At 39.9% G+C, this 23,433-nt stretch overlaps 1 protein-coding gene across 13 annotated transcripts in view; it reads right to left on the minus strand.

Annotated features, from left to right (window-relative positions):
* UMAD1 (UBAP1-MVB12-associated (UMA) domain containing 1) overlaps positions 1–23,433 on the minus strand; it is a 292,340-nt gene that overhangs the window by 127,583 nt on the left and 141,324 nt on the right. For 8 of the 13 annotated variants that reach the window (XM_070059804.1, XM_070059807.1, XM_070059809.1 and 5 more), the window contains one exon: positions 3–64. In XM_070059804.1, the coding sequence (XP_069915905.1) occupies positions 3–64 (62 nt within the window). Of the gene's footprint in view, positions 1–2; positions 65–7,935; positions 8,043–10,055; positions 10,174–16,756; positions 17,032–20,964; positions 21,084–23,433 lie in introns of those variants that run through there. The other 5 variants (XR_011383189.1, XR_011383192.1, XR_011383188.1 and 2 more) reach the window with 3 other exon arrangements.

The following is a 23,433-nucleotide window of genomic DNA, read 5'->3' on the forward strand; positions in this document are numbered from 1 at the left end:
ACCTCTAAAGGTGGATCACATTCTGTACCTGAAGTTTTACTTCTTTGCTCATTTGCTGTGTCTCCTATAAAGAAAAAAAAAAGCCAAAAAACTTTACTATGCTGGTGGGACCAACTATCTTCTACTCTTTGAACTACCTTTTGCTAATAATAATTCACATTTCACATCACAGAAGCAATTTCCTTTGTTACAAAATAATCGGTCAACTTTTAAAGAAATGTAATTTTAGTCAGCCTCATAAATCATCCATAGTTATACTTATACACAAAACCTAAATTAGAAATGTACTCTGCGGCTGGTGCTGCAGCTCAATAGGCTAATCCTCCACCTTGCGGCGCTGGCACACCGGGTTCTAGTCCCAGTTGGGGTGCCAGATTCTGTCCCAGTTGCCCCTCTTCCAGGCCTGCTCTCTGCTATGGCCCGGGAGTGCAGTGGAAGATGGCCCAAGTGCTTGGGCCCTGCACCCCATGGGAGACCAGGAGAAGCACCTGGCTCCTGGCTTCGGATCAGCGCAGCGCGCCGGCCGCGGCGGCCATTGGAGGGCGAACCAACAGCAAAGGAAGACCTTTCTCTCTGTCTCTCTCTCTCACTGTCCACTCTGCCTGTCAAAAATAAAAAAAAGAAATGTACTCTGCTTTGTGTAGGTTGACTCTGGAAAACCCAAATGTATTTATATTTTGCACATTAAATTGTATTTCAAATAGACTACGGCAGCTTGTGACTTAAAGAACTTCAAATATTTTGAAACAAAATCCCTTATAATATGATTAATGTTCCTCCAAATTAATTTTTCATTAGGTTTGCCCTTTATAAGTGTATATTGTGTTTCTGCAGATTTGCATTGGAGTAGATATGTATGTTTGTAAGTAACAATTAACCAAATGTCAGACAATCATTACAGAAGTAAAGAACAAAGACCAAATGCGTAAATTCTTCAGTTAATACATTGGTTCCTAAGGCTAATACCTGGGTAGGTTATATTACTAAATTAAGTTGGTGACTAGGCTGGCTTGAAGGGCACATAGTTGGGTAAGAATAAGCATAATTTATTAATCGCCCATCTCAATATATGGTCTGTTAGTAATATCTTTGTAGAGTCTACCAATGAGCCTATTTCTTTGCAGCATAATCTGAGGTAAATTTGGCAATCTGTAAATTGTTTTTCCTAAAACATTTAGCCAGTTCAGGAATGTCCAAAGCAGAGACAATTACCACATCCATAAATGAGGGCTTGATTGACATTAAAGGTTAAGAAATTGTTAATATAAAGAAGTCTACAAGTATTAACTGGACCTAATAGATGAAAATCTTGGGTGAGCTAACTGTTCCATACAAAACATAGAAGTTTAGTTTACCAACGGCTATGATCAAGGAAGAGTCTAATGAAAATTTTAAAGGAGTAAATATAACCCTGTTAAATTCTGAAATCATGAAGAACAAAATTTGTAATGTACTTATGTAAAATAAAGTAATTTCCTTAAATTCTTCTATCATGAACACCTATTCTAGCCTATCTGCTTTATTCTCAGCTGTGTGCAATGATATTATCACTGGGCAGAGCCCAGCACATGATATATGGTCAATAAATATTAGCTGAATAAATAAGTGAACTTATCTGGTTAGTTTATCATCTATAAAACTGTCAGATTAACATTTAACAGCATTTATTAAAAATTGTATTTTAGTATACAGTAGTACCTTTCTACTAAAATATATTTATGAAACTTAAAAGGCAAAATTATTAGCACTTTAACATTATTCCTAGTAATCTGTAATTGTCGCATAATGTGTTGGATTTCTTAGAGAGTCCATGATTTTTTTAAGGTTTATTTATTTATTTGAAAGTCAGAGTTACAGAAAGACAAGGAGAGACAGAGAAACAGGTCTTCTTTTCCACTGGTTCACTCCACAATGACAGCAATGGCCAGGGCTGGGCTAGGTCAAAGCTGGGAGCCTGGAGCTTCTTCCAGGTCTCCCATGTGGGTAAAGGGACCTAGGACTTGGGTTATCTTCTGGTGCTTCCCCTGGCATATTAGCAGGCAGCTGGATTGGAAGTGGAACAGCTGGGACTTGCACTGGCACCCATGTAGGATGCTGGCACTGCAGAGGGTGGCTTAACCCCCTATGCCACAGCACTGATCCGCCATGATTTTTTTAAGAAAACAACCACACTAGGGCCAGCACTGTGGCATAGTGGGTAAAGCTGCTGCCTACAGTGCTGGCATCCCATATGAGCACCAGTTCAAGTCCCAGCTGCTCCACTTCCAATCTAGCTCCCTGCTAATGCACCTGGAAAAGCAGTGGAACATGGCTGTAGTGAGAAAGGTTATCAGTCTTCCTGATATCACATAACACATCTGCCTTGAAGCAATTGTAGAATCATTATTTACCAAAATGTCATGTCTAGCAATGACTATGATAGGAAAATAACAGATTACAAGGAAGACTGCCATCTGCAAGATTATTTCTTTATAAATAGAGGTACAAAATGAAAACTAAACAAACACACAGAAAAGAACAGGTCACAGTGAAATATATGTTTTGGAGGGTATTTTTCTCCCACTAAAGAATTACATTACTATGGTGAAAATTCAATTATTATTTACATTTCTATAATCCCTGTAAAAGTTAGGTATTTTAACAATAGATAAATAAAAAAGATGTGAGAAATGTCAAATAAAACACTTTAGTTTTCAAGTATCAAATTAACTCTAACTTATATCCAGGGCAGATTCATTTGCAAGTCAGCCATTCAAAAAAACCAAAAAAAAAAAAAATCAGCATTTCATAGGACTCTATCTTTCATAAAGACTCTTGTTTGGCATCACATGTGGTTACTGTTGAGCAGGTGCAGAAAATTATTCCTCTGTCCAGCTGACAGGTAGATGAACTCACAGAGGGCACCGTACTCAATGACTTCATGACCCAAGGTCTCCCAGGACAGAAGTCACAATGAGGGTAGAACTTTGTCTCTTGACATCCCTGGGGACTCAGTGGTCTGGTGGAAGGTTCCAAGGGATGGGGGCTAGCTGACAGGTATCAAGTCTTTGAGTTGGAAAGCAGGGTATAACAAGAAGAGCAAAAGACTCCAAAATGCAGCTCTGAAGGCAGGATTTTGTGCTGGTCTAAGGCCCAGGCACCCAGATGATTCTCTCCATTCTTTTTTGCTTCCATAGTCCTCATGGATGATCTGTTTTCTTCCTTTTCCATTTGGTGATGCCAAATACTTCCAACACGAGCATGCCTCTGTCCTTTCTGGTCCTTTAAAGCAAACAGTCTCCTTGATATAGAAGCTTACAGTACTAGAAACAACTTATAAGAAGCAAAACTTCATTTTACAACAGGCAAAAATTGCACATAACCACACAATTTCCTTTGTCTAAATTACAGTTTTTATTTAGAGTGAGTAAATTATCAAGGATATATATATATATATATACACACTAATGAACAAGTTTCAGAACTTAGTGTGGGATTGTAGTGAAAACTCTATTTTACATTAGGGGTTGGCAAAACTTTTTCTGCAAAGGTCCAAATAGTAAATGTTTTAGGCTTCGCAAGCCAGTTGGGCTCTGTCACAAGTTTGCAATACTACCATCATGGCCAACAGAAGTGGAAGTCAAAATGTCAACTAATGAGCATTGCTGTGTTCCAATAAAATTGTATCTACAAAAACAGGGGGCATGCCATAGTTTCAAATCCCAGTTTTAGAGAATCTATGTACTCTACCTTTCCTTTGAACAAAAAGTTGATGTTTGAGCTCTATGAGGAGATGAGAAAAGAAGGCATGCTCATTAGAGCAGCATCATGATCCCATTCTTCTGGGTGAAGGGGAGGAAGTGAGCACCAGGTGGAAGGGAAGGTGGAAAAGAGAGAAATTCCCAGGGATTGGAGGGGAATCCCAAGGCCTACTTGGGTGCCCAAGAAAATGCCCATCTGGAAGGGTTGATGGTGGGTGGATGAGGAACAGACACAGAGGAAGTTCTGTCAACATTCACCACAGGCTTCTTTCTGCTCTCCTGTCTGTGGGTGGGGAGTTAGGGACAACTTGGCTGCATGCAGTCCTGACTCTCTCTTTAGAACAGAAGGACTGAAGGAATCCAGAGAGCACATCACTCTGTCTGCTCTGATCCTCTCTGCAGGGACTTCCTTCCATTTGGGGAAGCCTGCCATAGCCTGGTGAACTCAATCTGATTCTGGGATTCAGATTAGGTTTCCCTGAAGGGACTTCAAAATGTTCATGGAAAATGGAATTTAAAAAACAAGTGTATTTTGCTATAAAAAAATTTGAAATCAATGCATGGAATCCTCACAGGGTTCATAGAAAATGTGTATTACGAAATATGTGTGGATTTCTTTTTTTTTTTTTTTTAAACTTTTATTTAATGCATATAGATTTCCAAAGTACGACTTATGGATTACAATGGCTTCCCCCCCATACCGTCCCTCCCACCCACAACCCTACCCTTTCCCACTCCCTCTCCCCTTCCATTCACATCAAGATTCATTTTCGATTATCTTAATATACAGAAAATCAGCTTAGTATACATTAAGTATGGATTTCAACAGTTTGCTCCCACACAGAAACATAAAGTGAAAAATAATAGATGATTTTTTTAAATGATGATGAAATCAGAGCAGACCTATTGTCATGTTTAATCCCAGTGAGAGTCAAGTTGGGAATTGATAATTTCTTTTTTTTTTTTTTTTTTTTTACAGAGGATCAGTTTAGTATGCATTAAGTAAGGATTTTAACAGTTTGCACCCCCATAGAAACACAAAGTGAAATATATTGTTTGAGTACTCGTTATAGCATTAAATCTCAATGTACAGCACATTAAGGATAGAGATCCTACATGAGGAGTAAGTGCACAGTGACTCCTGTTGTTGACTTTACCAATTGACACTCCTGTCTATGGCATCAGTAATCTCCCTATGCTCCAGTCATGAGTTTCCAAGGATTTCAAAATATTTTGCAGCAAAATAATCTCTTTTAATGCCATTTTCCCACAGCTTTTTGAAATACCCTCATATATGCCCTATTCTTCAACAGCAGCTTTACAGGCAATAAGGATGAGAATTTTGTTTCCATCTGTTCCATTTCTTTTCCCTCCTCCATTGGCCAGATCTCATTTGGGAAAAGGGATTTTTATGACTGGCATGCCCTTGAATTCAATAGGACTGGGAAGGGGCTGGTGTGGACTGGGTTGGAATCTGCACATAGAAAGCTGTTTTCCTTCTCTTTTCTTTAACTAAAGAAGAGTTATCTAGAACTGTCGATCTGTGAATGCAATCAATAAAACCCTGGTTCCAAGAGGGTCACATGGAAAAAACATTTCTATGGGCAAAAGTATGAGAAAAACCTGTACAGCACGTGTTCTCTTCCAGTTGATTGCCAATGCACTTTAGTATCTGAGGATTTCTGCTGTACAGAAACTTCTAAAATTTCTTCCCTATGTATTTGACTATGGGGCCATTTTATTAAACCCCTTGCAAAGGTCTATTAACACACTATAGGGGCCGGCGACACGGCTCACTAGGCTAATCCTCCGCCTAGCGGCGCCGGCACAACGGGTTCTAGTCCTGGTTGGGGCGCCGGATTCTGTCCCGGTTGCCCCTCTTCCAGGCCAGCTCTCTGCTGTGGCCAGGGAGTGCAGTGGAGGATGGCCCATGTCCTTGGGCCCTGCACCCCAAGGGAGACCAGGAAAAGCACCTGGCTCCTGGCTCCTGCCATCGGATCAGCGCGGTGTGCATGCCGCTGCGCGCCGGGCGCGGCAGCCATTGGAGGGTGAACCAACGGCAAAGGAAGACCTTTCTCTCTGTCTCTCTCTCTCACTGTCCACTCTGCCTGTAAAAAAAAAAAAAAAAACAAAAAACAAAAAACAAAAAAAAAAACAAAAAAACAAACACACACACACACATACACACACACTATAGGGAAATGCTGATAAAACTTTCCTGAAGGTAAAGTTGACTATAATATATATTTTTAATATGATTCTTAAAGAGTTTTTTTCAATATGGCCAAATGTAGGTGTGCATTTACATTCATTTTACATAAGGCTCACCTACACTATTTTTCTTGGGATGGTTTTTTCATGACTCCCTGTTAACTCATGCAGTTACACTTGGGGCGAACAAGCAGTATGAGATACATTCTACTACACAGCTCTGATTCCACAATAGTTGATCATCTACAGAGCAGAAAACCATGGCCAGGCGTCTTCAAGACATAGGAGAAAGCCTTCCAACTTAAAAATATCTCCCCTACAAATTCTACCAATTAGAGATTCATTAGGGTTAATGAGCTCCTCTTTTAAAATGCAAATACCCTTTGGGAGTGTTTGCCTATTAGTCATTCACCAAGTGAAGTGGCAAAGAACAGTGGAATGGCCACGCCACTAATTCCTTTTCATTCTTCAGTGGTACTCATTATCCAAGGCAGTCTGGCACTGAAGAAAGAGACTGGCTTTGAAATCTGACAGAACACTACCCTTACCAAATCTGTGACTATGTGCAGTTATTTAGCTTCTCAGGGCCTAAATTTTTTCATCTGAAAAATGGGAATGATACATAAGAAGGCTGTTTAAAAGATTAAAGGAGAGCCTGGCATTGGCATTGTGAAACAGCTGCTTAAAATACCACCTGAGAAGCTGGCATATCATATCGGAGTGCCAGTTTGAGTTCCAGCTGCTCTGTTTCTGATCCAGCTTCCTGGTAATGTGCCTGGGAAGACAGAGGAAGATGGCCCACATGCCCGAGCCCCTGCCACCTGTGTAGGAAACTGGGATGGTGTTCCTGGCTCCTGGCTGTTGGGGTCGTTTGGGGAAAGAACCATTAGATGGATGATTTCTCTCTCTCTCTCTGTTGCTCTGCCTTTCAAAATAATAAATAAATCTTTTTGGCTTTTTTCTTACAAAAAAATTAGAAAGCCTATTAGGTACTAATTGCAGAGAAATCAGGAGGGGAATTCTTTCAGGATAAAAATGTTGTCTTAAGTCTTGACATCAACTGCTGTGTTCTGCCTTTGTCATACAGCTGTTGTCAAATCTTCACAACAGGAGAATCCCTACTCTGAATCCACCAAATTCACAGACTGAAATCTAATCCCCTGTGAGAAGGTATTGGAGGGGGCCCTCTGGCAGGTGATTAGTTCACCAGTGTGGATCCTTCATGAGTGGGATTCATGCCTTTTACCCTACTGGATGAAGAAACGAGTTGTCCCTTCTACCACTAAGAATGCAACAAGAAGACACCTTCTGTGAACCAGGATGGGGCCCTCACCAGACTTCAAATCTCTGATTGTGGGCATTTCATCCTTCAGTAGTGTGAGAAATAAATGTCTGTTGTTTATAAGCCACACCATTTATGGTATGTTGCTGTAACAGCCTGAATGAACTAAAACAAGGAGGGCAATAGGAGAGGCCCTTACGTGTAATCTCATATAATGCTTTGGTAGCATTGTGAGGTAGGCTTCATTACATCCATTCAACAGAGACAGACCTGGAATTGGAACCAAAGTCGTCTGACGATGCCAAACTATTCCATAATATCTTGCTGCTTCCCATGACTGATGAAAATTTAGTTTTCCAATTCTGTGTACAGTCCCTTAACTCTCTTCCAGTTCAGTTTTCCCTACCACCTTTCTTAATTCTGTCCATTTAATCCCTATCTGTTTTCCACCACAATGAAGAAAAGAGGAATAGAGAGAAAGCAAAGGCACTAATTGCTTAAGACACAGCCTGCCCAGGAGCCTGGTCAGGATTCTGCTGACAAGTGTTATAACCTCAAAGGAAAATGAGCCAAGGATTGGAATAGCTACGCCACAGAGGGAAGAATGCAGTTAGCAAACAAATACAGGAAAAGGCTCAAGCTCACCAAGAATTCATGAGAAGCAAATTAAAATGGCACTGAACATGGAATAAATTAGCATACCAAAATTATTAAAGCCCACAACTCGCAAAGCATGGAAGACAAATGGCACACTGGCCTCATTCTGGTAATAAAGTGGATGTCCAATGAGCGAGCATCTGTTGATTGGCCTGTGGTAGGAGGGAGACAGTAAGAAAGAGAATTGTGCACACTTATTCACTAAAAAAAGAATTATAAACTGCTACTAGAACCTGAACAGAATTTTAAACAGGGTTCAATAGAATAGACAATCTACTTTAAAGGATGCTAGTGTAATTTTAATACATATTTCTATACAAATTCTAGGCACCATGTTAGATTTTAGCCCGTGACTGCTATTAAAATGATACAGCTATAATTTTGCTTACTGCTTTCACAGTGTAGAAGTACACTGGATGGTTATGGACACTCACTTTGGGAAGTAAGAAAACCAGCATATCTGAGATCAGCTATATATTAATCCTACCCTCGTGCTCTTCATTAATTTATAATAGGATTCTACCAATGTCTGTACATCAGAGTCTTGCTACTTTGTAGCTATGAGACAATAATGTTTCTGAAGATTGTGAAGTAAACTAGAAAACATCAATTAAACATTTAATACTATGTTAAAACCAGGTAATGCCAGGCATTCCTATTTTTATGCTGGAAAACCAGAAACCAAAAAGGTCAACTTAATTTTGTGCATACATATTTGTGAATACTGTGTTGTTAACATCTTTCTTAATCAAGGTAAATTTATACACTGAGAGAGTAAGTTGGGCTGATAATTCCTGAGTGTGGATCCTGAAATGCTGGTGACAGAAAGTTCCACAAAGGGCCACTTCAAGGAATCCACTGATCATAGGCACTATAGTCTACGGGCACCGCTGAGAATGAACTGGGCTGATGCAAATAAAGATTTTTAGTGTCAAGGTGCAGATGCATTGCCATCAAGTCACTCACATACCCAAAGAGTACTCTACTCAGTTTCCTTTCCAACCAAAGGAATAAACTTCTCATGGATTAGCATCAGGAGTTTTGCTCTGTTCATTTTTTTTAAGTTTTTATTCATTTATTTGAGAGGTAGGTTAGAGACAGTGGGAGGAAGAGATAGAGAGAGTTAGGTCTTCCATCCGTGGGTTCACTCTCCTAATAGCCACAATGGCTGCAGCTGAGCCAGGAGCTTCTTCCGGGTCTTCCATGCAGGTGCAGGGGCCCAAGTTCTTGGGCCATCTTCCACTGCTTTGCTAGGCCAAGGCCATAGCAGAGAGCTGGATCGGAAGAGCAGAAGCCAGGACTAGGACTGGTGTCCATATGGGATGCCAGTGCCGTGGGCAGAAGATTAACCTACTGTGCCACAGTGCCAGCACAGTTCTGTCAGTTTTTACATATAAAAATAACTGACTCTATGAGAGCATATGTGTGATTCAACCTCTACCTTTTAGCATGAATTTGTCCAATCAGAGATGTTAGTTAGGTAAACCGCTCATTCTCCTAAAATTGAGATCTTAAATGGATAGAAGAGATACAGTATAATAAATGACAAAAAAAAATTGCAGGTGCAAACCATCAAAACAGTATATGAAATATATTAAATTCAGATTCAAGTTAAGTCTCCTTCATTAAACAAATGTTTGCTAAACATTGATGTGTCAGGTGCCATACTTGGCACCATGTGCACTAGGGAAGCACCATTTGTGCCCTCACAAAACTTACACTCAGAGGGGATTTCAGCCAAGTGAATGGGAAATTACAAAAAGTGATTATAGCAATCAGACCCAAGCTAAAAATAATGGGAATGTCAGGGATAGATGTTCAGTGCAGCAAGTAAGGTGCCACCTGGGTTGCCCAAATCCCCTACTGAAATGCCTGGGCTTGAATCCTGGCTCTGCTTCTGATTCCAGTTTCCTGCTAACGTGTACCCTGGGAGGCTGCAGGTAATGGCATAGGTAGTTAGGTCTGTGCCACCTATGAGGGTGACTCAGACTGAGTTCTTGGCTCCTGGCTTTGACCTGGCATAGCCCCAGCTGTGGCAGGCATCTAGGGAGTGAACCAGCAGATGTCAGATCTCTCTGCCTGTCTGCTGCCTCTGTCTCTCTTCATTTCAGATAAAATTTAAAAAATTATGGTTGTATTAAATGGGTTAAGGAATGGACACTTACATGGAACATGCTGTCACAAAGGTAGGCAGCTACAATAAGAACAAGTTTCCTTTGCTAGGGCTTTGGCTCTTCCTAGCTCCTTTCATTAAAACATAAACTAAAGAACATAAATAAATCATAATTATGATCATTACTTTTCCTGAAAGTCAAATATTAAATGTGCCATAACTGTATCACATACAAAAGTTAGAATATTTTCTGAACATATACTGACAACATTTGAGGAGAAGCTGATATGAAAAAACTCACTTGCAACTCACAGATCACTATCAGAAGCAAAACCACGTATGTTAGATGTAATGAGATGGCATGATGTGATTCTTGATGAAGACAGAGTTCAATTTCAAACTGCAACATAAGCTGGTTGGTTTTACTAAAATCTGTCACACCTATCATTCATATACACAATAGGAACGTGTAAAAATTACTGTCCTAAGGATCACAGTATGCTTTGCCATTCTTAAAACGCTCATAAAAAGAGAGAGATTTGTCCCCTTTAAAAACTCATAAGAGCCTAAACACTACAAACCCTGAGGGAGGAGTAGAAGCTGTTCAGTGCCCACCAACTGGAAATGAACAGAAAGCAATCAGGAACCACTAACTGGTAGCCTGAGGAAGGAGGACAGGAATGGGCCCAGACCACAGCTGTGGGTTGCCAAATCGGGCATGCCTTTCTGCTATGGTTATGGGACTTTTAGTTAGGCTACAATACATGGATAAAGCAGAAGGAAAAGTGAAATCACTGGGTAGCCTGGGATGGAAGGGAAAGCAAGGGACTGACAGTAGCAGGAAAGAGGGATTTCATAGACTTAACAGGAGTTAAAATTTGAGATATCTGATAGCCAGTGGGGTCCAGGATACAAACTCCTGAGTCTCACAAGAGGTTCAGGTTTGAGAATGCTGGTAAACAGCCTAGAAATTGGAAGTTTCAGCAAACATTCTCTAAGATTCTAAATTAGGTGGTTCATGGACAATACTTTGAGAATATGAACAGATTAAAATAGCCTTAAACACAGCAGATTATCCAAATCTACCTGATGTTTAATGACTGTCCCCTCCCTCCCTCCAGAACTCCCTCCCACACTGTTCAGATATTGAGGGTATACATCTCTGTAGAAAGGTATAGACTCCATAAAATTAAGTATTCCTAAAAGATTTTTAAGCAAGGTCTCAAAGAGATATTTGTATTCCTATGTTCACAGCAAGGCCAATGGTGGACCCAAACCTAGTGCCTATCAACAGATGAATGGATAAATCAGATGTGGTATATAAATACAATAGAACATTATTATTATTTCCCTAAAAGGAAAATAAGACACGACATGGATGAACCTCCAAGACACTGCTAAGTAAAATAAGCCAGTCACAAAAAGACAGATACTGTATGATTCCACATTGAAGTCCCTAGAGTAGTCAGATTCATAGAGATGCAAAATTCAAGGGTGGTTGCCAGGGGCTGGGGAGAGGAAAGAATGACAAGCTTTCATTTAATGGATACAGAGTTTGTTTTGCAAGATGTAAAAGTTCTAGAGAACCTTTCTACAAGATTATGAATATAGTTAACACTACTAAAGTATACACTTAAAACATTTTAAGATGATAAATCTTACACAACACACTACAAGTAAACAGTAAATAAAATTGTTTTTTTTAAATAAGTGTTTTCCACTATTTAATACAATAAAATGGTGGAAATTAAGAATACTAATGGCCAGGCCAGTGTTGTGGCATAACAGATTAAGCCGTCCTCCCTTAGAGACACCAGGATGAGCCCCTACTGCTCCACTTCCAATCCAGCTCCCTGCTAATGTGCCTGAAAAAGCAGTGGAAGATGGCCTAAGTCCTTGGGCCCCTAAACCCACTTGGGAGACCTGAAAGAAGCTCCAGGCATCTGGCTTCCGTCTGGCCCAGCCACCGCCACTTTGAACTCTTGAGGAGTGAACAAGCAGATGGAAGACCTCTCTCTATCCCTCCTCCCCCTCTCTGTAACTCTTTCAATATCATTTAAAAAAAAGAATACTACTGGCTAATACCTGTATTTCTTTCAATTTCATTTTATTATAATTGTGCACATATAGATGTTATAGTCTTTAATTCATGTTCTAATTGTTATTTTAATAGGGTATTTAAAGAGAAAAGAAAAGTCAACTAAAGGAAAATGTGTTTTCTTTCTCAGAATTGGTTCTGGCTCAATAATGGGCCTTACCACCTGGTTACAAGAAAATTTGACTAGCTACCCAGCTACTATGCATTGAAGCAAAAAATAATAACAATATCAGATGAGCATACCTGGTCACTCTCTAGTACAGTAATACTTCTTTAGATGTATATCTGCAAGTTTATTTGTATTTATACTATCATTAATAACAGGCTTAATAATACTGAATATCAGTATGCTATAGTTAACTTTTTTCTACTTAGAAATGTATGTTTTTAAGTATTTAAATTAGGAAACCCAAAATATACAGTATTAACTATACAGATGCAACACAAGGATAGATTTTGCAAAACTCCAGGGCAAATGACCCAAGCAAAATGCCAAAACTTCCTCTGAAGAAGACACATTTTTCAAGCCTCTTAAGTCTTGATGTCACTGGGATGGGGAGAAGAGACTGCTGCTGATGAAATTCAAACGTGAAGGCAGAGGTGCTACAAGAGCAAATATTCTAAGGTCCCCACTGCTGGCCTGCGCTTCTTACAGAAGTCACACAACTCTCAAGAGCTGGGTAAGAAAAAGAACAGAAGAGCATCACAAGATAGGAGGCAATGGAAAAGTTAGCTTTTTTGAGAGCCTGTTACTTGTAGATCTTCGTCTTACAACCTGGGAACTCTCACCTCAAGAACACTAAGATAGGTTGATGCCCCAAAATCCAGCTAATGGAGGATGTAAAAGCAAATGCTCATTAAGAAGAAAGAAGCACCCCGGTGAGAGTGCTGCATCTACATTGTAGGAGAATTTTTTTTTTTTTATTTCAGAGTGAAAAGTGACAATGTAAAGAGCATGGACAATTCTTGGTCTAAACAGTTCCTCAGCCCAGATTTCAACCAATCTTTATGCACTCAATATGCCTCAGCTTCAACACCACCACAAGATTCCCCCCATACAATCTATGCCCCCTTCACATGTTCCCATCCTTTTCAAATCATTTCCCACATTTGCAGTCATGTAATTTTATGCACTCACTTGTCGAATAGCTGCTTGGTCACTAGATTACTGGTTTCACAGGGAAGATGTCGTGTTTATTTTTATTTGCCACAACAGTGCTGACATGGTGCAGTTGCTGGCACCCAATAGACACATGGTATACCTTCACTACAAGGCTGTTTTCTGACTGGTGCATTTCAGCAATTGTGGAAAGGTTAAACAGTGTAACTAACAATCTCAAGAGAACAAAAGCTTCTGATGAGACCACAGGTTAAGTGAAGGTAGCTGAACAGCTTACATTATGATTAGTAACAGGAACTAAGTTCATTAACAGCACTTTGAACTAGGTGAAGGGCAGAGGCTGTACAAAAGGCTTAGGGAGAAATCAATGAGCACAGCTCTAATGTAAAACGTGGACAGGGTTTTGCAATCAGGAAGGACAGGATGACCCAGCTGTAAGACACTTAGAACCATCTCCCAGCAGTTTGCAAGGGCAGAAGAAAAAGGGCAAGGAGTCAATAGTGACTTTGAAACTGCCTTAGGAAAACTGATAGGTCTTGAAATATGTGAGAGCAATGGAAGAGAGAAAAGAGTTCACTGGTTTCTTTGCACTTATAGTGAGTTTGGGACAATAACATGAAATATAAAAAGTGTCTGAAACTCCAAAATAATTCTAATGAATATTTTTATTAAAATTATTTTTTTTTTGACAGGAAGAGTGGACAGTGAGAGAGAGAGAGACAGAGAGAAAGGTCTTCCTTTGCCGTTGGTTCACTCCCCAAAGGCCGCAGCAGCTGGAGCGCTGCGGCCGGCGCACCACGCTGATCCGAAGCCAGGAGCCAGGTGCTTCTCCTGTTCTCCCATGGGGTGCAGGACCCAAGCACCTGGGCCATCCTCCACTGCACTCCCAGGCCACAGCAGAGAGCTGGCCTGGAAGAGGGGCAACCGGGACAGAATCCAGCGCCCTGACCGGGACCAGAATCCAGTGTGCTGGCGCCGCAGGCGGAGGATTAGCCTAGTGAGCTGCGGCGCTGGCCAAAATTATTGTATTTTCAATGTTGCATTTTACATGTACTACTCATATAGACCAAACTAATTTTTAAAAACCTACTTTTAAAAAAAGCATTTTATTAGAAATACATGCCTACAAATTTGATGTTTTTAAAATCCTCCAAATATAAAAAAATATGCAGTATTTCAGTGTGTAAAGAAGGAACTGCTAATTTCAAGATGCACTCAGCCTTTAAAACATTTGCCAATTTAGAGTTAGGAAAAGTGTATATGGTTTATGTACTTAAACTTGTATTTCTAAAGCACTGATATCAAATTCCATAGTATTGCTTGGTTTTATATATTAGATACTCTAAAATTAGAGATATTTTATTAAATTTCCACTATGTTTATAATGTTACACAGTAATTTCAAACAAATTCAGCACTTCTGTAGGGGGCCAGTTGGTAAAATTAGAATTTGCCTGGACATGTGATAGCAAAAACCATTCTAATTGCCAATAACTTTTTATTTAGGCTTGGATGACTAGGATGGAAAAGGAGAAACATATTAACTAGCTGGGTTTCCCAAAGTGGTCTATGAGTAACTGCTTCTAACCAACCTATCTCAATTGAATTCCTTCTCTTCTCTGACCTGCACACATGAACCACGTCCAGAGATAAAACAAAGCAAAACGCATTCCTACGACTGTCAGATTCTCTGTCTTCACCCAGTGAGCAAGCAAATCAATCCTAGTGAGAGCACGCTGCCTGGAAATCAGCACACAGGCAACAAGAGAGGGAAGAGCAAACAGTATTTCAAGCTAGCTGGTCATCTTACCAGCCGGCCTCCACTTCCTTACTCAAGTTCAGTTCACCATCATCTTTTGTTGTGGTTTCCACAACTGGACACACAATCAGACCACATTCTTCTACTCTTGTTCTGTTTTCTTCAATCCATTTTTTTTCTTTCTTGAACAAAGATCTGGGCATATCTTCATCTCCAACTATTTTTTGGCTCCCATTGCAATTAAGGTCAAATTCTTTTTACATGGCTCACAGTGCAGGGCCATTTGGTGCCTAATTCTTTCATCTTTTTTCCCACTTTTACCCCAATTCCACAATCCAGATCCAAAGTAGCTTTCAGATCATCCACTGTGCTGCTCTCAGGTATGCCATTCATTCACTCTGCCTTCAACACTTCCCATCTCACCCCTTTCTCATTGAGCACAAAATCAACACTCAAGAAATATGCAGTTTAATAAGGAAAAAATGATTAAATGAATTTTAGAAGTCTTTATTATATTCAGCCCTCAGCCCCAAACCCTGACAAACACCCACAGAAACAAACCATGCACCTGGACTTTTCTTTTTAAATATATCTTTTATCCTGCAAAATATGTAAAACATAGAATTCTCCATTTCTTCTGTTCCAATTCTACTGTCCCTAAAGATAGTGAATTCTTCTTATTTTGACAAGGTAAAATGTATTTTTATAGCCACCAGTCTTTGTTGTAGACCACTCAGAGCAAGTTACAACTGTCTATGATTGATTTAACCTAGTTTCAGTTCACAAATTAGACAAGACACATGCAACCAGCCTGTTTCTTACAACGATTAAATGAGACTCTAGACAGTCTCTTCCTAAAAATGAACAAAATTCCCATCTCAAGAGAGGATAATCTGTGGACCAGACTAACCCAGTGAGTTTATGGGTACATACAAGAGTAGACATTCTGCTATTGTAGCTGCTTGTAGGCGCAGAAAATCAACAGTGTGGATTAACTAGGATTAAAGTATTATTTTCTGATTACATTTGTGATTCAGTTTCTAGATAGAGGAGAAAACTATCTCCAAGATTAAACAAAAATATACAATTCAAAATGAATTTAAAAATAGCAATACTAATTTAGAAGTACAAAAAATTAACAAGAATTAAGAATACAACTTACTTTTATTTATATATGCAGGGACATGTATATACATGACTTAAGACATATTTTCTTATCTCTGAGAAGAAGCGGTCATAGATAAGACAGCACATGACAAACACTAGTTCCCACAGGCACACTGTATAAAGATATTCAGAAGAATAAATGGTGTAAGGAGGGAATGTTTAGAATGATCCAGAAAAATAGAAAAGTCTATGCGAACAGAGGAGAAAAAATGTAAATCAAAACAGATTTTCATTTTTTTCTATCTACTCTAAAGTTTATTTTCCATTAGTATTAAAACATTTCTTCCTACCTCATAGGTATGTATAATTAGGATGTACTAGTTCATAAAAAATTTTTCCTAAATTATATTTCTGAAGAGTTGTGGGGGGAGCAGGACAGAGGATGGATAAGGAATAGATGAGAAAGAAAATGATAAATGATATGGTTTTCAAAACTACTTTGCCTAATGTAATGATATTACTTTCACATGTTAAAATTTCTTCATTAATTTTATATTTAACCTTGTGATTTGTTTCGTCATTCAAATATAAGGATAAAGAAAATAGTTTGGATGTGGCAAAGACATGTAGAACCTCAATGCATGAAAAATAGTTTTGCATACCATTTGTATTTTTGAAATATTTTTCCAGGTTACAATTTTTTTATTATAAAGATTTACTTATTTGAAAGGTGGAGTTACAGACAGGCAGAGCCAGAAAGGGGGGGAGAGGGAGGGAGAGAGAGGGGTCTTCCATCCGCTGGTTCACTCCCCAAATAGCTGCAACAGCAGGAGCTGGGCCATTCAGAAACCAGGAGCCAGAAGATTCTTTTGAGTCTCCCACGTGGGTGCAGGGGCCCACACTCTTGAGCCATCTTCTACTGCTTTCTCAGGCCAGAGCAGAGAGCTGGATAGGAAGTGAAGCAGCCAGGACTTGAACCAGCACCAATATGGGATGCTGACACTGCAGCCAGCAGCTTTACCCACTACACCACAGTGCCAGCCCGTACATTTTCCTGTATCTTTATTCTAGATATCAATTTCTCTCTTTCTGAACTTAGAAAGTAAATGATCCCAGATCCAAAAGCATTATGAGGAAAAAATAACTATTAACAGGAGTTCAGTAACAAGGATGAATACAAAGTTAATATATAAAATTCATGAACTTTCATATAACTAGTTACAAAATATAATGAAAAGAAATTATCTAACTCCCAACACCTATGAAATAAAAAGTACTCAAAAACAAAATTTTTCAAAATACAGGTCCTATATGAATAAGCCTATAAAGCTTTACTGTGTAGTATTGAATAAATGTATTTGAATGAATGGAGAATCATTCCCAGCTAGGATTCTAAACATACAATATGCTAATATCTACCACATAAATGTATAAAAATGCCAGGAGCACAATTCCAGTAACCCCTCAGTGACTGTTTCTTTTTCTCTTTCAGAATATGGCAATGTATTTTTAAAAATATATATTTACATTATATTAATAATTTGTATTTATATTAATATATTAAAGAAAATATTTAAAAAGAACAATATGATAATTAAAAATAAGGAGGTGGAGAGTAAACTCGGCCCTATTCATTTTTGAATTCTTAAAAATCTACATTCATCAAACATGTTCTTTATTTTTATTTTTATTTTTTTGACAGGCAGAGTGGACAGTGAGAGAGAGAGACAGAGGGAAAGGTCTTCCTTTGCCATTGGTTCACCCTCCAATGGCTGCCGCAGCTGGTGTGCTGCGGCCGGCGCACCACGCTGATCCGAAGGCAGGAGCCAGGTGCTTCTCCTGGTCTCCCATGGGGTGCAGGGCCCAAGCACTTGGCCATCCTCCACTGCACTCCCAGGCCACAGCAGAGAGCTGGCCTGGAAGAGGGGCAACCGGGACAGAATCCAGTGCCCCGACTGGGACTAGAACCCGGTGTGCCAGTGCCGCAAGGCGGAGGATTAGCCTAGTCCCAGTGATCAATTTCTGTTCACAATTGATCATAATGATAGGACTAAGAGCCAAAGGGATCACATAAACAAGAATAGTGTCTGCAAATACTAGCTGATAGAATAAAAAAGGGAGAGAACGATCCAACATGGGAAGCAAGATACACAGCAGATCCATAGAATGACAGATGTCCTAAACAGCACTCTGGCCTCAGAATCAGCCCTTAAGGCACGCGGATCTGGCTGAAAAGCCCATGAGAGTATTTCAGGCATGGAAAGCCAAGACACTCTGGGGGGGAGGGGGACACCAACCCTAAATGAAAGATCTCCATGAGTGAGATCCCAGTGGAAAGAACAGGTCATCAAAGAAGGAGGTACCTTTCTCTGCAGGGAGGAGAGAACTTCCACTTTGACTATGACCTTGTCTAAATGTGATCAGAGTCGGTGAACTCAAAAGGCTTCCATAGCCTTGGCAACTCATGACAAGATCCTAGGGTGATTACTGATGCCATAAACAAGAGTGTCAATTTGTTAAGTCAACAACAGGAGTCACTGTGCACTTACTCCTCATGTATGATCTCTGTCCTTAATGTGCTGTACATTGTGATTTAATGCTATAACTAGTACTTAAACAGTATTTTTCATTTTGTGTTTCTATGTGGGTACAAACTGTTGAAATCTTTACTTAATATATGCTAAACTGATCTTCTGTATATAAAGAGAATTTAAAATGAATCTTGATGTGAATGGAGGGGAGAGGGAGAGGGAAAGGGGAGGGTTGCAGGTAGGAGGGAAGTTATGGGGGGTGGGGAAGCCATTGTAATCCATAAGCTGTACTTTGGAAATTTGTATTCATTAAATAAAAGTTAAAAAAATCTACATTCATTAAAACAATGACTTGGAAAGAAAACAAATCACCTACTGGGCTCCACTCTGGCCAATGTGGCCATCTGGGGAGTGAACCAGTGCATGAAAGATCTCTCTCTCTCTCTTTTCTCTCTCTCTCTCTCTAACTCTTTAAAAAATATCATAAAAAGAACTAACATATGATCCAGCTATCTCTCTACTGGGTATATAACCAAGGGAAGTGAAATCATGCTAACAAAGAGAAATCCACATTCCCATGTTTATTGCAGTACTATTCAAATAACCAAGAAATAGAAACAACCCAAGAGTCCATTAACTGATAAATGGATAAAGAAAATACGTTACATACATACAATGGAATACAATTCAGCCATAGAAAAGGATGAAATCTTGTCATTTGCAGCACCATGAAAGAACTGGAGGTCATTATACCAAGTGAAATAAGCCAAGCACAGAAAGACAGTATGAACTCATTCATATGTGGGACCTTACAGAAGTCGAGTAGAACAGCGGCTACTAGAGGTCAGATAGAATAAGGGGAAAGGAGGGTTGAGGAATAGCTGATTAATGTGTACTAAGTTATAGTTAGAAATTCTGGGTTCTTTTGTACAGTAGAGTGACTATAGGTAATGATATCTGTATATTTCTAGACTTAAAGAAAGGATTTTGAATGTTTTCTCCATCAGAAAATGTCAAATATTTGAGACTATAGATAGGTTTGCCCTAATTAGACAATGTGTACATGTATTAAAATATAACATCATATCCCATAAATATGTACACTTTTTATGCATCTGTTAAAAAATTTTAAATTCGGGCCACCATTGTGGCATAATGGGTTAAGCCACTGCTTACAATGCTAGCATCCCTTATCAGAGTACTGGTTCAAGTCCCACCTACCCTGCTTCCCATCCAGTTCCCTGCTAATGTGCCTGGGAAAGCAGCAGAAGATAGCCCAAATCTTTGGAAACCTGCCCTCCACGTGGGACACCAGGATGCAGTTTCTGGCTCTTAGTTTAGATCTGGTCCAGCCTAGGCTGTTGCTACCATCTGGGGAATGTACCAGCAGATCAAAGATTCCTTCCTCCCTTCCTCCCTCCCTTCCTCCCTCTTTCTCTCTTTCTCTCTTTCTTTCTCTCTTTCTCGCTCTCTGTCACTCTGCCTTTCAAATAGATAAATATTTTAAAATTTTCAAAAATTAAAAAAAGAGTTGAGGCTTATAATAGTTCAACTCATGAAGTTACTGTAAGGATAAACAAATAATACAGGGGAAATACCTAGCTTAAAATATACAAAATAAAATATTTTTTCCTCAAAAAGATATATAACCCCTATTCTATAAATTAAAGAACAAGATAAGAAAATATCCAGAAGGCAAACAGGTAGGTGGTTGGGGGGCACTTGCTGGGGGTGGTTGGGAGGATTAGAGGAGCTAGTGAGCAATGAGAGAAAATAGTATCTTTTAAGAGTCATTTGTTAGGAAAGCTTGGTTTGAAGAAAAGAGATTGAGGGAGCCAAAAGCTGTGTGTAGTTAAAGGAACAGCTGTAAGACAGGAAAAAGCGATGCCCCATAGCAGGGTGGTAAGTGTGTAAAAAAGGAGCCAACTCAGAAAAGTGGCTGGCAGGTTTTACTACTAGGTGTACACAAAGCAGCTCTTGTTCTTAGAGCTTTGCAAATTAAATGCTAAGAAATTTATAAATTTTCTTTTCCATTTATATTTATCTATGTTTTTTCCTAAGGCTTTCAGATTATCATATTAACTAGAGTAGGTTAAATTGTCTGAAGAGTTTAATCCAGAGGATAACCAGTTACTTCAACATATGGTATTTCAGGTCAAAATTAAGAACAGTTCAAATAAAGTATTGGTGAAGCATGACAACAGTTCTGGTGGCAAATAGCATTTCTCCCACATGCCAGTTGTGTGACATTAGACAGGTTATTTAAGCTATGTTTGAGTGGCTTCATCTGACAATGATGAAGATAATAATATCTTGATAAGAAGCTTAAATGAGATCAACTACTTACAATTCTTAACCCACATATAGCAACAGAGGAAATCCTGAGTAAGTCCAAACTTTTATTATTAAATTCCAATCTTTATTATTATTTTTATTTGTGACAGGTTTTCTAAGATGTCTTCAGACCTGGAAATATGAAAATACAAATCACGAACATAATAGTTGACACAGCAGCTCCTATTTCATAGTAAATAATTTCAGCAAAGAATATGTTTTTACCTTTTTTATTTTGATATTTAATTCTATAGATAATTTGAAAGAATAGTATGATAAAGTTGTTATCCATGTCATCCATGTGTGTGTGTTGCAAGTATGGAGGGTATGAAAGTATAAAATTGTTCACCTTCACCCACATTCCCCCCAATACTTGCAACACACACTCACATGAATGACTATTGTCGGAGGAGCCAAGACGAGGGTTAGTTGGTGCACTGTGTGGAAGAAGTTACTTTACTTCTCTCCATGGGTAAAAAGGTCTGCCTTTTTCAGAGAATCTAATACTGCTGAAGACACAGGCTGTTATAACACTAAATATGCAATGGTTACAATGGAGAACAAGATGCAATTACACTCAGAATGGCAGAAATTGCAGAATGACCATGCTAAGTATTGCTGATGGATATATTTATTATGCAGCTTGTAATCATGCCTGCACCTGCACACTGAATATATTCATCACCCTTAAAAGTTTGCTTGTGGGGCTGGTGTTGTAGCATGGTGTATTAAGCAGCTGCTTGCGATGCCAGCATCCCATATTTGAGTGCTGGTTCAAGTCCCAACTCTTCTGGTTCCCATCCACCTCCCTGCTAATGCACCTGGAAAAGCAATGGATGATGATCCAAATACTTGGGCCCCTGTCATCTGCATGGAGACCAAATGTAGTTCCTGGTTCCTGGCTTTGGCCTGGCCCAGCCTTGGCTATTGTGGCCACTTGGGAGTGAACTCAATCTCTGTCATCGCACATCTTTCTTGGGTGAATACTGAGAAGTAAAACGGCGGGGTAACACAGTAGGTACATTTACCCTTTTTTTTTTTTTTGACAGGCAGAGTGGACAGTGAGAGAGACAGAGAGAAAGGTCTTCCTTTGCCGTTGGTTCACCCTCCAACGGGCGCGCACCCCGCTGATCTGATGGCAGGAGCCAGGTACTTATCCTGGTCTCCCATGGGGTGCAGGGCCCAAGCACTTGGGCCATCCTCCACTGCACTCCCTGGCCACAGCAGAGAGCTGGCCTGGAAGAGGGGCAACCGGGACAGAATCCGGCACCCCGATCAGGACTAGAACCCGGTGTGCCGGCGCGGCAAGGCGGAGGATTAGCCTAGTGAGCCATGGCGCCGGCCAGGTACATTTACCTTTAAAAGAAAAAACAAAAACCGCCAAACTTCCACAAAGGTTGTACCATTTTTACATTCCTACCAGCCATGTAAATATCAGTTACCCCATGTCCTCAACGACACTCTTCATGGTCTGTCATCTTAGTCATTCTAACAGGTACAGTGGCATCTTATTGTGGCATGGATTTACATTTTCCTAATAACTAATTATATGGAACATATTTTCATATGCTTATTTATCATGTATATATCTTCTTTAACAGCCTATTCAAATTTATTATTTATTATCAAAAATCATTATTTATTTTTTTATCTGAGAGGCAGATAAAATGTTGCCTTCCATTGTTTCATTTCCCAAATGCCCACAATGGCTGGGACCTAAGTCAGAAGCCAGGAACTCAGGTCTCCCATGTAGGTAGCAGGAACCCAACCACTTGAGCTATCATTGCTATCTCCCTGGGTCTGCATTAGCAGGAAGCTGGAGGAAGAAGTCAGCAGCCAAGAACCAAACTCAGGTACTGCAACAAGGGACACAAGCAACCTAACTGGGCACCTTAAGAACTAGGCAAAACACTTGTCCCTGTGGCCGGCACTGTGGCACAGCGGGTTAACGCCCTGGCCTGAAGCGCCGGCATCCCATATGGGCACGGGTTCTAGTTCTGGCTGCTCCTCTTCCAATCCAGTTCTCTGCTGTGGCTTGGGAAAGCAGTGGAAGATGGCCCGGCTCAATTGCTTAGGTCCCTGCACCCACGTCGAGACCCAGAGGAAGCTCCTGGCTTCAGATTGGCATAGCTCCAGCCATTGCGGCCATCTGGGGAGTGAACCATCGGATGGAAGACCTCTCTCTCTCTCTCTGCCTCTCCTCTCTCTGTGTAACTCTGACTTTCAAATAAATAAATGAATCTTTAAAAAAAAAAAAGCACTTGTCCCTGCTTATTTTGCTTTAAATGGGATTCTTACTATCGACTTTTAACTTTTTTAATTTTATTTATTTATTTATTTTTTGACAGGCATGGTGGACAGTGAGAGAGAGAGAGAGAGAGAGAGAAAGGTCTTCTTTTTCTGTTGGTTCGCTCTCCAATGGCCGCTGCGGCCGGTGTGCTGTGGCCAGCACACTGTACTGATCTGAAGCCAGGAGCCAGGT

The sequence above is a fragment of the Oryctolagus cuniculus genome, chromosome 16 (assembly GCF_964237555.1).
Source record: "Oryctolagus cuniculus chromosome 16, mOryCun1.1, whole genome shotgun sequence".
Lineage (NCBI taxonomy): Eukaryota > Metazoa > Chordata > Mammalia > Lagomorpha > Leporidae > Oryctolagus > Oryctolagus cuniculus.